This window comes from Tursiops truncatus, chromosome 6 (assembly GCF_011762595.2).
Source record: "Tursiops truncatus isolate mTurTru1 chromosome 6, mTurTru1.mat.Y, whole genome shotgun sequence".
NCBI classification, from domain to species: Eukaryota; Metazoa; Chordata; class Mammalia; order Artiodactyla; family Delphinidae; genus Tursiops; species Tursiops truncatus.
Genome location: NC_047039.1, coordinates 66303625 through 66324770, shown reverse-complemented (window position 1 = coordinate 66324770; position 21146 = coordinate 66303625). Strand labels below are relative to the sequence as shown.

Genomic DNA, 21146 nt, shown 5'->3' with positions numbered 1-21146 from the left:
GCCTATATCTTTTCATTCTTCATGATGCTTTTGTTCTTTACATGTGTCATGATATTTTTTTAAGACCTGGAATTCATCTGTATTATTACTAAGACGATCAGTTGCCTCTGCTTTTTTTTTTTTTTTTTTAATGTGTGCCTCTGCTTTTGATGACTACATAAGTGGTCCACTGAAAAGGGAGGCTTAGCTGGTGTCTTCAGTGTATGCATAGGAGATATGAGTTGAGTACCTCTACTGCACTTCTCTGGGCTTAACTGCACTTATTTTCCCTGGCATTTCTTTCTCCTCAAGATATACTGCCTAGTTCCTCTATATCCGAGATTGCTTTCCCTAATTGGAGTTGGGGAAGACAACTCAGGGTCCTCCTGGCTATCTGTACTGGCATTATAGATCTCAATGCTGAGGTCAGAGCTGCAGGGAGGTAGGTTGCTGGCATCAAAATTTCTATTGTGTAAAGCCCTGGGTGTCTCATTTTCTGTCCTGGGCTGAAAACAGCAGTCAAAATCAATGCAGAAAAATCCAACTTGGAGCATATAATCCAAGTTTGAAAATGCAATAGATAAGCCTTTTTCAGCTCCTATCCAAGCCTGGCCCACTGAGATTACAGCTCTCACCCTGGGTTGGCCCAAGTCTCCATGTAGAGACCTCAACCCTGCCTTCTCTCTTCTCCTGTCATCCCATCCCTCAGCAATCTTCTGCTCTAGCCCATCATTTTCTAAAGATTTTCTCAGAGTTTTGATATAGCTGTCAAAGTCTGCCTCTGGATTCATTCTGTCTACCCATGTCTTTATTGGAATTTCTAGATTTCAGTGCAAGAAATGGAGCCAGTAGGATGTTTTTAGTTCATCACCTTGTTAGAAGCCAGAAGCCCACCTCCTCAACGATCATTCTGGGAATACTCCCTGTGGATCCTCCAGCCTACTTAGAGATGCTACAGCAGGCTGTAGGGGACACAGACCAGGCCAGCCTTGCAGGAGTAATGAAGATTAGAACCCACAGTTTAAAACACCTGGCCAAAATTATAACAGATGACTAAGAAATGGGGTGGGGCATTATTATTTAGGGTACTCTCCACCCCCACCCTAGGCAGACTCTGCAGAACAGGTTAGCTCTAATGCCAGATAGCTCTCAAAGGAAGCAAAAACATCTAAATTTCCACTGATGATATGTACTCATATCTTCATAATACACAATCCAACACTTAGAATTTTTTCATGCTTGTAAGTACCTATATTTCATCACTTATCTATTTATCATTACAGAAATTATGAAAGTTTGTCTTCTTTAGAAAGATGAGTGGAAATTTCTTTTCTGTAGTAACAAGTCATGCTGCCCCCAAAAGAAATTTATGTATCAGTAAAGAATAGTAGTTTCTTGCTATACACTCAATTCTCATTATTCACAGTAATATTCTATAAAGGCACTGTGAATTAGCAAATCCTGAACCCCTTCCTAGCTCTGTAGGAAATACAGAGCTAGGTTCCTTCAAGCCTCTGGTCACAACATTTTCATCAACCAATCAATACATACCTTGGTTTTATGTGTGTTTCTGTTTGAGACATTTTATTCATTATATAGTTGCCTCATTAATGTTGAATATGACCAACCACACTGTAACTCATGCCTGAATGAAGCTTATCTAACACACCCATTTTCTTCATAAGGCACATCACAGCCTTCTTGCCCTTGGAAACACTAGATAGCACTTTAGCACTACACTTGGAAGCCATTTCAAACAGCAAAATCACCAACAAAAAACACAAAAAAATGCAAAAAAAATACATGACCATGAAAAGGACACTTGCATACAGTATGAGAGTTGGACCAAGAAGGCAGAGTCTTGCCTTGTTCCACCTCAGCTGAGAATGTGTGCATTGGGTGGCTCAAATTTTTTGCCACTTTATGTATATCCATTAATGACTGCAACAGCACCCTTAGTATTGATTTGGGGGTTACAAATAAAGTTTAGCAAGTAAGAGAATTTGTAAATATAGAATCTACAAATAATGAGTATTGACTACTATATTATTATTATTGCTTGCATATTGATGGGAAAAAACTTTTGTTAAAGTAAAGAAGTCTAATGCTGATTTTTTTGTACACACACACACACACACACACATATCACTGTTTATAATTGTTTTTAAATGATAATCTATTTTTCTTCTAACAGGTTTGTTGGTATTAATAAGTTGGAAAAAAATAAACACAATTTTTTTAAAAAAAGGAAAGAAGTCTGTAAGATGGCACATAAAGGGCACTTTGTTGACCTTGGTTCACCCCTCACTCCTTCACCCCTGCAAACAAACCTCCTGAACCATTAAGAAACATTTTGTGCAATCTGCAGCAGTTTAGGGACTACAAACATTTTGAACATTTCGTACCAATCTGATGGGTGTCTAGGAAAGAGAGCTCCAAAACCTGTGGCAGGCAATCCAGTGTCCCTGGAAACAAGATAACAATTTTTAGAAAACATGTCAAGTTGATATTTATAAACTTTCAGAGCTATATAAAACTAATTTGGGAGCTGAATTTTTATTATAATTTTTTAAAGGATTTCCATGTTTGCAACTTTAATGCACTTTGCAAAATAAAATGTCCCAGCAAGTAAATGGAAAGAAATTTCAGCATTTTGTCCAATAACTACAATACAAGATGAAGTCTATGTCACACATTTCCATGGAAAGGCGCTATGCCAGGCTGCAGGACTACAGATGTGACTAAGAAACAGTTCCTACCCTCAAGGAACAATCTCAGAGGAAACACTTTCATATAAATAACTTGAATGTAAGTCCAACTGCTATGTAGAACATAAAATGCTCAGAGAGCCAGAATATGAGAGCAATTAATTCTGATTAATGACAGCTTACCTAATTCTTACTGCATGTCAGGCAGTATTTTTATGCACATTTCATACTTTTCATCTAAACTTAAAACAACCCTATAAAGTAGGTACTTTCATAATGCCCATTTTATGAACTGAGGATTATAGATACTGCATAATTTTCACAAGTAAATTGTGGAGATGGGGTTCAAACCTAAGTCATCAGAACCAGGACCAGAAAACAATGTGTAAACGGGAAATGACATTTTAGAGGAACCTAGAATGCGTAGTGCTGATTGGCAAACAAACAAGGGAAAGGAATTCCAAACAGAGGGAACAGCATGAACAGAAAGCGTGGAAGCTTGAGATGTGTTGATTGTGCTTGATGTGGTCCTGTAATATGTACCTGGGGCCACTATACCTCTTCACTACTTATATAAACCCTTTCCTGAATGTGCCTGTTCTAAGCAAAGGACAGTATGAAGCATACCTTTCAATAATTCCAGAGCTCATCGTTTCCTCATTCAATAAAGCCTTGCTCTTTATTTCAGCCAATTCTGTGTTTAAACAAACTTGTGCCATTTTCTCATGTGTTTCTGATATCCAAATCTGGAAAAATAAAAGCCGCATACAAGGAAAATAAATAAATTGCCACAAATGCTCAGTTACTAAAATATATTTCTGAAGTACATTCTGATTTTAATTGTTGACTCCATTAACATTAAAAAATAAGAAATGTCCCAAAGCAGTCAACGATTACATCATAAATATGTGAAAGTGGCAATTCTTTACTATGTTTTGTCGGAAAATAAAAATCAAGTTGGTGTTTCCATGAAATGGAAAGTACCGCATTCAACTACATTCCAATGCTTATTTGCTTTCTATTTCCTTCTCAAGATTAGTATATTTTAACTTCTCTAAGTAAGAAAATGTACCAATCACTTTGTAAATCACATAGGACTTCAGATACCATCATCATTATCCATTCTCTATCACAGAGGATAATTCAATGAATTATCAAGCAATTACCACTACGAGAAAAACCTGATAATTACAGGGTGTACTAAAGTCAATTGCAGAAGCATCATGGTAATATCTAGAGGATCTCAGAAAAAAATGGGTGCTGAGGATTCAATATTCTTCCCATACAAAACTCTAGAAGATCACAAATGTGGAGGTTCACAGCAGAGATTCAGAACTCACCACCACCGAGAAACCAACTACTTTCTCCAAATCTGAAGACTAGCTTCCCTAAGACACCCAATGAAGCCCAAGATCACATTAATTCCACTAGATTTGTTCGGAAAAGAGAAACTACTGTTTAGAAATTTGGAGACTTCAGCTGCAAGAGTATCATAGCTAGAGTCAAATTCCTTTGGTCCATTTTTGTTAAGTATAAAAAGGCTCTGTAAAACTAAGAACCCATCCTACACAAAGCAATTTTAACTGTAGTCTCTGATCCTGGCTCCCTGGTCTCCTCCTAGGCTTCTATGACCACTGCCCGCTAAGACCTCAACCTTCTAAATCACCAACCTCCAAGCCTAATTTCCTAGCTCTGACTCCTGTACTCTTAGCTCAACTACTCTTTCTCACAGATTCCAAAGTTCACAAGTCAATGGCAGGGGACACTGTATTGGGCTGCATATTTTATACTTTAACGAAAAATAAGACATTATCTTTTAGGGAAAAAATTACTAGGTATCATTTTGTTTTAAGGTATAAGGTTGACCCCAAAATTAACCTTAGATATACTCTCATCATTTTTTTAAATTTTATTGATTTATTTACTTTTATACAGCAGGTTCTTACTAGTTATCTATTTTATACATATCAGAGTATATATGTCAATCCCAATCTCCCAATTCATCCCACCGCCACCACCACCACCCCCACTTTCCCTCCTTGGTGTCCATCCATTTGTTCTCTACATCTGTGTCTCTATTTCTGCCTTGCAAACCAGTTCACCTGTACCATTTTTCTAGATTCCACATATATGCGTAAATATACAATATTTGTTTTTCTCTTTCTGATTTACTTCACTCTGTATGACAATCTCTAGGTCCATCCACGTCTCTACAAATGACCCAATTTCGTTCCTTTTATGGCTGAGTAATATTCCATTGTATATATGTACCAAATCTTCTTTATCCATTCATCTGTCGATGGGCATTTAGTTTGCTTCCATGATCTGGCTATTGTAACTAGTGCTGCAATGAACATTGGGGAGCATGTGTCTTTTTGAACTATGGTTTTCTCTGGGTATATGCCCAGTAGTGGGATTGCTGGGTCATATGGTAATTCTATTTTTAGTTTTTTAAAGAACCTCAATACTGTTCTCCATAGTGGCTGTATCAATTTACATTCCCACCAACAGTGCAAGAGGGTTGCCTTTTCTCCACAACCTCTCCAGCATTTGTTGTTTGTAGGTTTTCTTATAATGCCCATTCTAACTGGTGTGAGGTGATACCTCATTGTAGTTTTGATTTGCATTTCTCTAATAATTAGTGACGCTGAGCATCTTTCCATGTGCCTCTTGGCCATCTGTATGTCTTCTTTGGAGAAATGTCTATTTAGGCCTTTGGCCAATTTTTGGATTGGATTGTTTGTTTTCTAAATATTGGGCTGCATGAGCTGTTTATATATTTTGGAGATTAATTCTTTGTTCATTGATTCATTTGCAAATATTTTCTCCCATTCTGAGGGTTGTCTTTTCATCTTATTTATAGTTTCCTTTGCTGTGCAAAAGTTTTGAAGTTTCATTAGGTCCCAGTTGTTTCTTTTTGTTTTTATTTACATTACTCTAGGAGGTGGGTCAAAAAAGATCTTGCTATGTTTTATGTCAAAGAGTGTTGTATGTTTTCCTCTAAGAGTTTTATGGTGTCTGGTCTAACATTCAGGTCTTTAATCCATTCTGAGTTTATTTTTGTGTATGGTGTTAGGGAGTGTTCTAATTTCATTCATTTACATGTAGCTGTCCAGTTTTCCCAGCACCACTTATTGAAGAGATTGTCTTTTCTCCATTGTGCATCCTTGCCTCCTTTGCCATAGATCAGTTGACCACAGGTGCGTGGGTTTATCTCTGGGCTTTCCATGCTGTTCCATTGATCTATATTTCTGGTTTTGTGCCAGTACCACATTGCCTTGATTACTGTAGCTTTGTAGTATAGTCTGAAGTCAGGGAGTATGATTCCTCCGGCTCTGTTTTCTTCCCTCAAGATTGCTTTGGCTATTCAGGGTCTTTTGTGTCTCCATACAAATTTTAAGATTTTTTGTTCTACTTCTGTAAAAAATGCCATTGGTAATTTGATAGGGATTGCATTGAATCTTTAGATTGTTTGGGTAGTATAGTCATTTTTACAATATTGATTCTTCCAATCCAAAAACATGGTATATTTCTCCATCTGATTGTGTCATCTTTGATTTTTTCATCTGTGTCTTATAGTTTTCTGAGTACAGGTATTTTACCTCCATAGGTAGCTTTATTCCTAGGTACTATATTCTTTTTGCTGCAATGGTGAATGGGATTGTTTCCTTAATTTCTCTTTCTGGTTTTTTGTTAGTGTACAGGAACACAAGAGATTTCTGTGCATTAATTTTGTATCCTGCAACTTTACCTAATTCATTGATTAGCTCTAGTAGTTTTCTGTTGGCATCTTTAGGATTTTCTACATATAGTATCATGTCATCTGCAAACAGTGACAGTTTTACTTCTTCTTTTCCAATTTGTATTCCCTTTATTTCTTTTTCTTCTCTGATTGCCATGGCTAGGACTTCCAAAACTATGTTGAATAAGAGTGGCAAGAGTGGACATCCTTGTCTTGTTCCTGATCTTAGAGGAAATTATTTCAGTTTTTCACCATTGAGAATGATATTAGCTGTGGTTTTGTCATATATGGCCTTTATTATGTTGAGGTAGGTTCCCTCTATGCCTATTTTCTGTAGAGTTTTTGTCATAAATGTGTGTTGAATTTTGTCAGAAGCTTTTTCTGCATCTATTGAGATGATCATATGGTTTTTATTCTTCAATTTGTTAATATGGTTTATCACATTGATTGATTTGCATATATTGAAGAATCCTTGCATCCCTGGGATAAATCCCACTTGATCATGGTGTATGATCCTTTTAATGTGTTGCTGGATTCTGTTTGCTAGTATTTTGTTGAGGATTTTCGCATCTATACTCATTAGTGATACTGGTCTGTAATTTTCTCTTTTTGTAGTATCTTTGTCTGGTTTGGGTATCAGGGTGATGGTAGCCTTCTAGAATGAATTTGGAGTGTTCCTTCCTGTGCAACTTTTTGGAATAGATTGAGAAGGATGGGTGTTAGTTCTTCTCTAAATATTTGATAGAATTCACCTGTGAAGCCATCTTGTCCTGGACTTTTGTTTCTTGGAAGATTTTTAATCACAGTTTCAATTTCATTACTTGTGATTGGTCTGTTCATATTTTCTATTTCTTCCTGGTTCAGTCTTGGAAGGTTATACCTTTCTAAGAATTTTTCCATTTCTTCCAGGTTGTCCAGTTTATTGGCATAGAGTTGCTTGTAATAGTCCCTTACAATGCTTTGTATTTCTGTGATGTCCATTGTAACTTCCCCTTTTTCATTTCTAATTTTATTGATTTGAGTCCTCTCCCCCTTTTTCTTGATGAGTCTGGCTAAAGGTTTATCAATTTCATTTATCTTCTCAAGGAACCAGCTTTTAGTTTTATTGATCTTTGCTACTGTATTTATTTCTGCTCCGATCCTTATGATTTCTTTCCTTCTACTAACTTTGGGTTTTGTTCGTTCTTCTTTCTTTATTTCCTTTAGGTGTAAGGTTAGATTGTTTATTTGAAATTTTTCTTATATCTTGAGGTAAGATTGTATTGCTATAAACTTCCCTCTTAGAACTGCTTTTGCTGTATCCCATAGGCTTTGGATCATCATGTTTTCATTGTCATTTGTCTCTAGTTATTTTTTGATTTCCTCTTTGATTTCTTCAGTGATCTCTTGGTTGTTTAGTAACGTACTGTTTAGCCTCCATGTGTTTGTGTTTTTTATGTTTTATTTCCCTGTAATTGATTTCTAACCTCATAGTGTTGTGGTCAGAAAAGATGCTTGATATGATCTCAATTTTCTTATATTTACTGAGGCTTGATTTGTGACCCAAGATGTGAACAATCTTGGAGAATGTTCCATGTGCACTTGAGAAGAAACTGTAATCTGCTGTTTTTGGATGGAATGTCCTATAAATATCAATTAAATCTATCTGGTTTATTGTGTCATTTAAAGCTTCTGTTTCCTTATTTTCTGTCTGGATGATCTGTCCAGTAGTGTAACTGAGGTGTTAAAGTCCCCCACTATTATTGTGTTACTGTCGATTTCCTCTTTTATAGCTGTTAGCATTTGCCTTATGTATTGAGGTGCTCCTATGTTGGGTGTATATATATTTATAATTGTTACATCTTCTTCTTGGATTGATCCCTTGATCATTATGTAGTGTCCTTCCTTGTCTCTTGTAACATTCTTTATTTTAAAGTCTGTTTCATCTAATATGAGTATTGCTACTCCAGCTTTCTTTTGATTTCCATTTGCATGGAATATCTTTTCCATCTCCTCACACTCAGTCTGTATGTGTCCCTCTGTCTGAAGTGGGTCTCCTATAGATAGCATATATAAGGGTCTTGTTTCAGCCAGCCTGTGTCTTCTGGTTGGAACATTTAATCCATTCACTTTTAAGGTAATTATCAATATGTATGTTCCTATTACCATTTTAATTGTTTTGGGTTTGTTTTTGTAGGTCCTCTTTTTCTCTTTTGTTTCCCACTTAAAGAAGTTCCTTTAGCATTTGCTGTAGAGCTGGTTTGGTGGTGTTGAATTCTCTTAGCTTTTGCCTGTCTGTAAAGCTTTTGATTTCTCCATTGAATCTGAATGAGATCCTTGCTGGGTAGAGTAATCTTGGTTGTAGGTTCTTCCCTTTCATCACTTTAAATATATCGTGCCACTCCCTTCTGGCCTATAGGGTTTCTGCTGAGAAATCAGCTGTTAACCTTATGCGAGTTCCCTTGTATATTATTTTTCATTTTTCCCTTGTTGCTTTTAATAATTTTTCTTTGTCTTTAATTTTTGTCAGTTTGATTACTATGTGTCTCGGCATGTTTCTCCTTGGGTTTATCCTGCTTGGGACTCTCTGCAATTGCTGGACTGGGTGGCTATTTCCTTTCCCATGTTAGGGAAGTTTTCGACTATAATCTCTTCAAATATTTTCTCGGGTCCTTTCTCTCTCTCTTCTCCTTTTGGGACCCCTTTAATGTGAATGTTGGTGTGTTTAATGTTGTCCCAGAGGTCTCTTAGGCTGTCCTCATTTCTTTTCATTCTTTTTTCTTTATTCTGTTCCTTGGCAGTGATTTCCATCATTCTGTCTTCCAGGTCACTTATCCGTTCTTCTGCCTCAGTTATTCTGCTATTGATTGTTTCTAGTGTATTTTTCATTTCAGTTATTGTATTTTTCATCTCTGTTTGTTTGTTCTTTAATTCTTCTAGGTCTTTGTTAAACATTTCTTGCATCTTCTCGATCTTTGCCTCCATTCTTTTTCTGAGGTCCTGGATCATCTTCACCATCATTATTCTGAATTCTTTTGCTGGAAGGTTGCCTATCTCCAGTTCATTTAGTTGATTTTCTGGGGTTTTATGTTGTTCCTTCATCTGGTACATAGTCCTCTGCCTTTTCATTTTGTCTCTCTTTCTGTGAATCTCATCATTTTTGACAGTAAAATATTTCAGTAAATCAATCAATACCATTGAAAATTATATGAAACAAAGATATTGCCAAACTGAAATAATGCGTATGAAAAGGAAATAGATAATAGCACTAGTGGTTCTTAAGTTTATTGACTGCATATTCTGTATCAGACACCATATTAAGCACTTTATATATGTTATTCCCCTAAATACTTAAAGCAACCCTGAGTGTTGTATGTCAATCATCATGGCAGAAGGAAAAGAAAAATCAAATGGGGAATGAATAGAGTTTAATAAAGAATCTATTTATAAAAGTGTGGCCAGAATTCAGAAAATAAACAAACAATGATGAAGCACCCTGAAGACAGCAATATTGGGGAGGCATAGGGTAGGGCAGTTATGGAACCCAGAATGATCTACAGCTGTAAAGAGAGGGTCACTTGATACTTGTGGCTTTCAGAACAGACACAGTGTTTTAGTCTGTTCTGGCTATGTTACAAATATCACAGACTAAGTGGCTTATGAACACAGAAATTTATTTCTCACAGTTCTGAAGGCTGGGAAAGCCAAGATCAAGGCACTAGCAGTGACTGGTGAGTGCCTACTTCCTAGCTGATAGACAGCCATCTTTTCACAGTGTCCTCACAATGGCAGAAGTGGGGAAGGAGCTCTCTGGTGTCTCTTTTATAAGGGCATTAATCTCATTCATGAGGACTCCACCCTCATGAATTAATCACCTCCCAAATGCCCCATCTCCTAAGTCTATCACACTAGGAGTTAGAATTTTAACATTTGAATTTGGGAAGGATACAAATATTCAATCCATAGCATACAGCCACTGCCAAACCATGGCCCTGCAGGGAGGAAATCACAGGAATAAATGTCCAAGCCAACTCTCCTCCCACTGCTGATCAACTGTCAGTGCCTTCCAAAGGCCAATTCCTGGCAATTCACAGGAGGCCAGAGGGCAAAAAAGCTCACTGATGCAATCCATAAAGGTCAGCCTGCTTGGCACAGAGCAGGGTTGAGAAGGGTGGAGAGTGGCTCTGGAGGGAGAAAGGAAGGACCTTTGGCATAGTTTATCTTCATTTTAAAGAAGGGAAAACTGAGGCTGAAAGGGATAAAGTAATGCCCAGCTAAACCAGAGAGAAAAGTAGAAGTTCCACAATTCAAAACATGCAGTCTGACTCTTTCATTCATTCATCCATCCATATCTGTGAAGTGCCAGGCATCCTACTAAGTTCTAGAGCTAGAGTATTAAATAAAACCCAGAGGCTATCCTGGCTGTAGCTTAGTTGAGTTGCAATAAATCATGGGGATAATGGTAATAACAAGAGCACATGGCCAGACACCATTCTAAATGTCTTCACATTAAATGCTCATGAAAACTCTATCCCCACTTTACACCCAAGGAAATAAAGACATGGAAAACTGTAAACTCTTGACCAAAGTTACAACCTAGTAAGTGGTGGAGCCAAGAATCAGTAAGAAGCCATCTGACTCCAGAGCCCACTCTTTTTTTTTTTTAACATCTTTATTTGAGTACAATTGCTTTACAATGGTGTGTTAGTTTCTGCTTTATAACAAAGTGAATCAGTTATACATACACATATATTCCCATATCTCTTCCCTCTTGCGTCTCCTTCCCTCTCACCCTCCACATCCCACCCCTCCAGGTGGTCACAAACCACCGAGCTGATCTCACTGTGCTATGTGGTTGCTTCCCACTAGCTATCTATTTTACGTTTGGTAGTGTATATATGTCCATGCCACTCTCTCACTTCATCCCAGCTTACCCTTCCTGCTCCCCATATCCTCAAGTCCATGCTCTAGTAGGTCTGTGTCTTTATTCCCATCTTACCCCTAGGTTCTTCATGACCTTTTTTTTTTTTCCTTAGATTCCAATTTGTATGGAAACACAAAAGACCCCAAATAGCCAAAGCAATCTTGAGAACAAAAAATGGAGCTGAAGGAATCAGGCTCCCTGACTTCAGACCATACTGCAAAGCTACAGTAATCAAGACAGTATGGTACTGGCACAAAAACAGAAATATAGATCAATGGAACAGGATAGAAAGCCCAGAGATAAACCCACACACATATGGTCACCTTATCTTTGATAAAGGAGGCAAGAATATACAGTGGAGAAAAGACAGCCTCTTCAATAAGTGGTGCTGGGAAAACTGGACAGGTACATGTAAAAGTATGAAATTAGAACACTCCCTAACACCATACACAAAAATAAAATCAAAATGGATTAAAGATCTAAATGTAAGGCCAAACACTATCAAACTCTTAGAGGAAAACATAGGCAGAACACTCTATGACATAAATCACAGCAAGATCCTTTTTGACCCACCTCCTAGAGAAATGGAGATAAAAACAAAAATAAACAACTGGGACCTAATGAAACTTAAAAGCTTTTGCACAGCAAAGGAAACCATAAACAAGACCAGAGCCCACTCTTAACCTCTGTGTTTCCTGTATCATAGGTAAACGTTATCCCCCAATATTAGACTTCCCATCTTCATCAATAATAGAACACCCAAATTTTAGCTGGGCCCGTGAAGTTTCAGACTACATTTTCTAGTCTCCCTTATACACAGATATGACCAGTGACTGGTTCTGGACAGCAGGGCATAAATGGAATAAATATATACAACCTCCAGGAAAGGTCCTGCTTCTGTTTCTCTTCTTGCTGCATGGAATGTGGACATAATGACAGGTTTCCAGCAGCCATATTGGGCCCTACACAAGGGATGGCAGAGCAAGAAGCTAGAAGCAGTAGGTCTCTGACAATTTATGGAAATTTCATACCAGTCCTGGCCTGCTGTCCTCTAGACTTTTTACATAAAATAATAAAACCTTATGTGCAGAGCCACTGTTGATTTTTGGTTTCTGTTGCACATAGGCAAACCTAATCCTACACCATCTTAATGTAAAAAATCACTTTGGTCTAGAAATGTTCATAACCTGACATAGGGTGGATAATATATAAAAGCACTTCCATATGTTTAAAAGTCTTTGGGGCTTTATATATATATCACAAACTGGAGATTGGCAATTTGATATGTGAGATAGCTAAATTAACACAGCACCAACTCACAGGCTAATCACTAAAATTTCCATTTAATTTGCATAATAAAATCTAGTTTGAGTCAAATGGTAATATAAAAGATATCTAATGTGTGTACAGGATGTGCACTTCATGATATCATTCTTTTCCCCATTTTCCTGAGTATCAATTTTTTTAAGTCCCAATTTCTAATCTTCCAAGATGAACTCTTCCTATATGTGCTACACTTAAGAAAACCCAGGGACTTCCCTGGTGACACAGTGGTTAGGAATCTGCCTGCCAATGCAGGGTACATGGCTTCGAGCTCTGGTCTGGGAAGATCCCACATGCCGCGGAGCAACTAAGCCCGTGCACCACAACTACCAAAGCCCGTGCACCTAGAGCTCGTGCTCCACAACAAGAGAAGCCACTACAATGAGAAGCCCATGCAGCACAACGAAGAGTAGCCCCCCGCTCAACGCAACTAGAGAAAACCCGGGTGCAGCAATGAAGAACCAATGCAGCCAAAAATAAATAAATTTATTTAAAAAAGAAAGAAAACCCAGTAAACATATAACCTGGGTAACAGGTACAGGAAAAGAGCAAGTCACTTAGGGCTTCCCCTCAATTTCCACATTTGAGTGTAACCAGTCTCTTTGTGCTGAGGATGACTTACCCCCTGGCAGAATCTCTCTTGGAAAGATTCATTTCAAATGATGCCCAATTGACATTTCTTTTTTGGCTTCCCTATAGGGTTCCCTGAAAGCATGCTCCTCTGACCCATACTGACAGAAGTGCAGGTAATTCTCAAGTCAAGTCTCCCCTCTGATGCCACAGGCTGCTTCAGGAACAAGTCAGATCCCAATCCACCTAGTCCCCTGACTTCAGGGGAACATTTATCAAATTGCCTGTCTGATAATGTTCAGGCCCCACACTATAGCTTGATGAGCAGGACATGCTTCCACCCCCCCGCCAGTGGGGACAAGAGGGATGGGACCCAGCATGTACACCCCTCCAAATGACTCCCCCAAATTCCAAATACTCTCATCCAGGTCTCTTCAATTTCAACATTTTCTTTCTTTTTTCCTTTTTTTTTTTAACCTTCAACGTGGATGAGAGATCAAGAGTTTCAAAACCAGTTACCGCCCAAATGCTCTGCATGCTCTCATTATGAAATGGAGAAGTTGGCATTTTTTATCTTAGATCTTCAGTCATAATTGAGGAAGAGTCTTATTTTATCCTGTTAAACAGCACTCCCCCTACCACTGCCAAAAAAGTCATCATCAAAAAGTAATACAGATACTTTGTTAAAAGTCTTTACCTTTAAAAATCATCCAAAAGGCTATTCTTATTTCTCAGCAGTAGTTTTGTCCTGTTTTCTGTTTTCGTGGCTCTACTTTCATGTCTAAGTGAACACAGTAGTACCACATACAGATTATTTAAAGGATCCAAGAGAAGCAGAGAGTCCCTCTTCCCATCATTATTTTGAACAACTGAGACTTACGGGGTGCAAAAAATAATTTCATTATTTTTCTTTACTGCCAGTTCAAGTTAGCCTTTATGGGATGGCTCTTTCCCTGCACCTAGAAGAGATAAATTATGGACAAGTGCCATATTTTCTTCTGGTCACTTTCAGATAACAAAACCACTGCTTGTCACAGAAGCAGTCTCAGTTAAGTAATTAATATTAGTAGAATAATCACAAGAGGGCCTTTTATTTGTCTAGTTGTCTGAGGGAAGGACAGAGCAGACTAAACAAAGAAATAGAAAATCAGCTAACCCTCCTTCTACACACACATTCCTCTGCAGACTTCCCTGGCCTGGAGCAGACTCTAGCTGGAGGAGAAGAAAATCTTTAACCTTAAATAAAATTCATCATTTTGATGAGATATTTTAATTATTGAAATGTGACCAAAAGACTTTTAATTATCTGAGAGTGACCATAAAAATTATGGAAATTGCACAAGATCTTATCCAGGGGTAGAGAAAGAACTAATTCCACAAAGTAGGGTGAATAGACAACGGAGGCAAAGAATGTGTCTGTGTCTATGTGTGTGTGTGTGTGATTGCACCTTTTGAGTGCCATTTGATCAACCTAACAGTTATACTTGCTTAAGCAAATTGATATACATGAAATATTAAAATCTAGTTTCTCTAAAAGTTAAATTAGGGCATGATTATTGATATAGAAAAAGAGTTGCAAAGGAGGGTAATGGGATCAAAATGGCAGATGTCTCATTTCATTCATGTTCCAAATCCCTAGAAATGACAAAGAAGATACTTGATAGAATTAATAAGCCCATAGTTACAGCATAAGGAAAGTACACTCAAGTTGGCCAAAATTTATACAGAATTCCCAAAACAGGAAAGGCAGATGCAATTGTGCTGATATTGGAATAGACAATCCAAAGTAGATCCAGGAGAGAATGCTGGAACCTGTGGCATCAACTCCAAACTCAGAGATTATGGAGATACGAAGCAAGAGGGAGTCCTGACTCAACAGCCCACTCTCCCTAAATATCTTCCTTTTCCCTGGTGTAAGTGGTTCTCCTGCACTGACATTTAAAATTACTCCATTTACAACAATTTGATCCATATGCCTCTTTCAGGTACTTAGATCTGAATGCTAGAAGCATCTGTAAGATTGCAGTGCTCAAAACACTATTCTACTATGTTAATCAAAGAAAAACATACCTGAACCAATTAAGTAAATGATAATTGAATTTCTCAGATCCATTATAATTATATCCCTTTTAGGGTCACTAATTTTTATTTTTTTTAATTTTTCTTATTATTTTTTAACATCTTTATTGGAGTATAATTGCCTTACAGTGGTGTGTTAGTTTCTGCTTTATAACAAAGTGAATCAGCTATACATATACATATATCACCATATCCCCTCCCTCTTGTGTCTCCCTCCCACCCTCCCTATCCCACCCCTCCAGGCGGTCACAAAGCACCGAGCTGATCTCCCTGTGCTATGTGGCTGCTTCCCACTAGCTATCTATTTTTCCTTTTTTATTTTTTTAACATCTCTGTTGGAGTATAATTGCTTTACAATGGTGTGTTAGTTGCTGCTTTATAACAAAGTGAATCAGTTATACATATACATATGTTCCCATATCTCTTCCCTCTTGCGTCTCCCTCCCTCCCACCCCTCTAGGTGGTCACAAAGCACCGAGCTGATCTCCCTGTGCTATTGGGCTGCTTCCCACTAGCTATCTATTTTACATTTGGTAGTGTATATATGTCAATGCCACTCTCTCACTTCGTCCCAGCTTACCCTTCCCCCTCCCCGTGTCCTCACGTCCATTTTCTATGTCTGTGTCTATATTCCTGTCCTGCTAGGGTCACTAATTTTTAAATGTTGTATTTTCATCCACTAGAACAGCTCATATTTGAGACCTACTTAGGTATTCATCTATTCATAAAATGAATGTTAGCACACATTTGTACACTTTTAGCACACTTTTTTCATTTATTTGCCATTTTTAAGTCCAAAGTGACTGTGATGCTGTTAAAACTAATACTAGCTTAATTTGCTCATCAGTGTTGTCCTGTTAGTTCCAAAAATGCCTTGGCATTGATCCATTAGCTGTATAAGAAGAATCTGTTTAATGAAATTTCTCAAGTTCCTCTTTGTTCCTTTATATCTAAAATTTCTCACCTTCTATGACACAGCATCAAATCTGCCCTGTATTTAGTCCTTCTGAGCTTATGGGATTCAACATGCAGCACTTCCTCAGAAGTGGTCTTACGTAAGTCATTGTGACAGGGCCTTTGGTAGTGCCGTGAGGGTCCTTGGGTGAGGAACTTTACAAATGAAGAAACAATGATAGAAGTACTCTTGATCATTTATTTTGCATGGGACTCACTCTGTTATAGCTAAGTAGTACCTCAATAAAGTCCAAATAAAATACCGAAACAAAATATTGGAATTTAAAACACTATTTCCTATAATCACTTGGACTAATAAGACAATCAGAGAAACTCCAGTGGCTTGAATTAAATTACTGCTCTGCTGTGAATCCATGGCCCCACTCAGCCTCCTGAAGCCAGAGAGGCCACTGGAGTAGGAATTCGATTATGCCACTACTGAAAATTAGGTAGTATGTTTCCAGATTCCACCAACAGATGGTTCCTTTAAGCATTCACCTCAGGAGCTTCACGGTGGTCACCTCCACTAGGAAGCCATCTTTTTTTTTTTTTGGCTGTACCACCGCTCAGCTTGTGGGATCTTAGTTCCTCAACCAGGGAGTGAACCCAGGTCCTCGGCAGTGAAAGCACAGAGTCTTAACCACTGGACCACCAGGGAATTCCCTAGGAAGTCATCCTTGACCCTCCCATCAATCCATTTCAGTTCAAGTGCCCCTCACAGCATCCTTATTTCTCCGTATCACATCATCCATCATGCACACTGCCACTGTGGTTGTAGGTACCCATTAACCACATAAGCCTGTGAATTCCTGATGTACAGCGACCTTGCTTTGAATTATGTTTCTTACCCCAGCACTCAGCATGGTAACTTGGCATACATTTCTTATCCCAGCACTTAACAAAATAACAGGACCTCAATACATGTTTGTTAAATACAGTCTTCTTTCCCTTCTTCCTTCCACAAATATTTATTGAGCACCAACTATGTGTCAGACACCATTCTGGGAACGGGAGATACAGCAGAGAACAAAACAGACCAAAGTCCCTTCTCTCATGAAGCTTGTATTCTAGTAGGGGGAGAAAGACAATTAACAACTAAAAAGTCTTAAGTATGTCCAGTCATTGAAGTATCATGAAGGAAACTAAAGTAAAGGAAAGGGGATAGAGAGATGTGAACAGACTTCTATTTTACACACAAATGGGCAACTGGCTCATTGAACAAGTGGGACTTGTAAGTAAGTACAATTAGAAAACAAATTTATTCTTCTTCCATCGCTGCCCATTCATAGTTACTTGGAGGGACTTATTCTTTTCTATGCTCTTTGATGAACTATAGGACAGGCTCCAGGACTTTTCTGGTCACTCTCAGATAATATATTGATAAAAACCTTCTTGCTACTTCTGTCTCAAGAAGAGCCTTTTTGAGGTAAGTAAAATGCCCAGTCCCATGTACTAGCCAAAACTTCATTTAAAATGAAAGATTCTCATTCCTCCACCTTGGGCATGTTTTAGTCTGGTCTGCTTCAGTTGGCTTCTTCTCAATTGTCCCCCTTGGACTTCTTCCTTATACACCAACTCATTCTGGCTCCTTGAGCGTTTAAGATGAGGGTGAGGGGACATGAGGAAGGACAGAAGCAAATGCAGGAAAAGTGGACATGTAATCTTGTTTTGGTTTCCTCTGGACGAGTCTGTGTCTGACCCTGTCTGGCACTGAAGGACGTTCAAAGCTGACTTTCTTAGGGTGTTCTAATAGAAGCTGAGAGCCTTTCTGGGCACATTCAATGGTATGTTCTGTGATGCAGGATGCCAATTTCTGCACTTAAATGTCCTGTCTTAGCCCACAGGAATACAGTCGATCCCTCTTCGATCCCTACATGAGGTGCTCTTGGGCAGGCTCTAAAATGGCTCCCTGTCATTTTTCTCTTTTACCTGGCCCATATCTGATCCCCCAAAGCCACATCTGGGCCTGAATACTCACTTATCCTTGCCCCACCACTCATGTATATGTAGCTAGTTCCTCTCTTTCTGCTCTGCTGCTTCAGACAGATCACCAGAGCCTCTTATCTATAACTTCACGAGGAACCCAAGGGGGTTTGCAGATGAGACTTACAGCACACCTTTTTCAAAATCCTGTCTCTATTTTCAAACTGAATTTTGGCTTTGCTGAATGTTGGGAAGCAGACCCAAGTTTGGTTCAGTAACATTCCTATCTAATACACACTGTAAACCTGGTAGAGGAACGACAAGGTTTCAATGACTATGAACGAAAGTCATAAAGAAGGTGAATATTATTTGTACATCCTCTATTAAACTAAGGCTTAACTGCTACAATGCATGGAATATAACGAATGAATATTTGAGGTTCCTACACCTCATATTTCACTTCATCTCACTTCCTCCCACAATCCAGAGACCAAGAAGATTTTCACTTATCAAAAATAAATGTTTTTAAGAGTCAAAGATGCTAAGTGCATGCCAGGCAATGCCTGCCTTGCCCAACTTGTTCTTGTCCTCACCATGCTCAAGAAAGCAAGGGTAAGCTGGGTTTGGGAGAGCAGGGCAGAGTGGTTATTTTCTGAGTTGGGCATTGGCCTCTAGAGCTCCATCAATGTGCTGGCTAATGACCAATTAGGCAGCCTGGTGCAAAGGCAACAGGGCAGGGTTGAAACTGAGGAAACCATCAGAATGCCCCTGAGATTTAAGCTGTGGGACAAGAGGAGAACAGAGCAGAGAGAAACAGAGACGCCAAGAGAGACTGTGTGTGTGTCAGATAGAGAGAAGAGAGAGAGACAGAGAGAATGCCTTGCTTTAGAGCCATCTTGGTTCCTGTAAGTGTCCTCGTTCCACATCCAGGCAGCCGTATTTTTATAATATATTCCCATTTTTCAGGCTATCCTTATTGTTCTCTGTCTATGGTAAACTATAACAGGAAGGGAGGAAACAGCATGGGCTCTGCTAAGCTAATTCATTCCCATCACCCTGGAGAACACAGAATTTTCTAGAACTATTCCCAAAGTAGAATTATGGATCTTCCTAGGCTTACCCTTTTTCAAAGTAGCCCAGCCTTTTGGGGGCAGAATATGATATACAAACACAGTCTTCTCAACACATTCACATCTATCTTTGTCAAATTATCAGCTCTTCAGGCCCCCAGGCCATCCTATAAGGTTGAATTGAATCTTCAACTAGTCCCAAAACTCTTGACATTGTAGGACACAATTTGAGACTCTTTAGGGAGTTGAGTTCCTGCACACTGATTGAGCAGACACCTAAATAGCCAGGGAGTAACCCACAGCAATTCAAATAGGAAGTATCTATGCAATGGATACTCCTTTTGTAACTTAGCTGTACAAATGTTATGAGAATAATAACAGCATATTTAAATTACTCACAATTCCATCCCCTTAAGACAAGTACAAAAGACCTGAAACCCAAAGAGATGGGTTCAGATTCTCACTCTTCCACTCCCTGGCTGGGTGACTTTGAGTAAATCACTTAACCTCTAGGAGATTCTCCCCAGTTGTAAAATAGAGATAATAATACCTACTTCACAGGGTGATGGTGAAGGTTAGAGGAGACATCTAGCAAGATGTTGCAGCTGCAGCAACAGCATCATAGCAATAATAATAATTTCTTGAGTACTTTCTATGTGCCAGGCATTGAGTTAAGCACTTTTTTGCTTTATTTTACTTAATTTTCCAATAACCTTATGAAGTGTACCCATTTTACAGGTAAGGTCACTGAAGCACACAGTGGCTAGGTCACCTGCCTAAGTTACTAACACAGCTATGAGGAGCACTGACAAAGTGCTCCTCCCTCTACTTTTTCATGTTTTACTAGGAGGAATATTCCGGACTTAAAGAAATTAGTAGCTACTACTTACTGGGGGTTCGTTGGTTCCAAGTCGCCAATATGTTGAATTACACAGTTTTTTCACTTCTTCAGGACCCTCTATATCATAATCTTTGGGATAAGTTTCTCTGTCACAGTGCCTTAAGAAAAAACTGAGAATCTGTTAAGGGATAAAGCTTATTTATCAGGTATTGCATTTGAACATTGTAAAAATTATGCAATGAAAATTTACTATATTTGTGACCTTGTTCTAATAATAAATTTACTGGATTTGGGACATGTATTTCCCATCTCTTTTCAAGTAATGCTGAGGCTACTTCCTAAAAACAATTTAGCACATGTGATAAAACTAATAGTATCACGAAAACAATACTTATCCAACACAGTAATTATTCAGTGACTTCAATGAAGTGAATCTTATTTAATAATGTAGATTAGTTACTGAAATAAATTCTAAAATAAGACATGTAGTATATTAGAAAGGCAACTTACCACTTTAGAAATTTTTCTACCATGAATTTTAATTACAATTTTTTTCAAAACGAGAGCAAAATATTTACTCATATGGATTTATAACAGTGCTTCCTGCTCCGAAAGAGGGTCTAAAGGAAAAACAGTTCTTAAAACATGTAGAAGAAAGAGTAAAAAAATATTCTGAACGTCTTGACTGAAAGGGTGGTTGGATAATAATAAAGGAGGGATTTGGGGATAGGAAAGGAAAAAGGAGATGAAGTGGCCCACAACCGAAGTAGCTATTTTCGGAATAAATTCTAAAATAAGACATGTCTAAAATAAGACATATGTGTAATATTATTGTGTCTATCTAAAATATGCTTTGTTGGGTATTCTTAAATACCAGACAAATCCACATGCTCTCAACTTCTCTGGCCTCCTCCATCTTCAGTCCATGAACTCTTCATCTACTGTGGGAGAGGGCAGCCCAGCTCTTCATCTGTTCTTCCAAATCTATGGTGTAATCCTAAAACCTAAGCTTTTGAACTCCAAAGCCAAGAATTTGGCTCTTTTGCTGCCTGCT

The 21146-nt window shown here is 38.3% G+C and overlaps 1 protein-coding gene across 5 annotated transcripts in view; it reads right to left on the bottom strand.

Annotated features, from left to right (window-relative positions):
* CFAP95 (cilia and flagella associated protein 95) overlaps positions 1–21146 on the bottom strand; it is a 123280-nt gene that overhangs the window by 42930 nt on the left and 59204 nt on the right. For 3 of the 5 annotated variants that reach the window (XM_073806207.1, XM_073806206.1, XM_019934715.1), the window contains exons 3-5: positions 20142–20250; positions 3315–3433; positions 2385–2444 (exon numbers count right to left, since the gene is read on the bottom strand). In XM_073806207.1, coding sequence (XP_073662308.1) covers positions 2385–2444; positions 3315–3406 — 152 coding nt within the window. In that variant the 5' untranslated portion in view covers positions 3407–3433; positions 20142–20250. Of the gene's footprint in view, positions 1–2384; positions 2445–3314; positions 3434–20141; positions 20271–21146 lie in introns of all 5 variants that reach the window. The other 2 variants (XM_073806205.1, XM_019934714.1) reach the window with 1 other exon arrangement.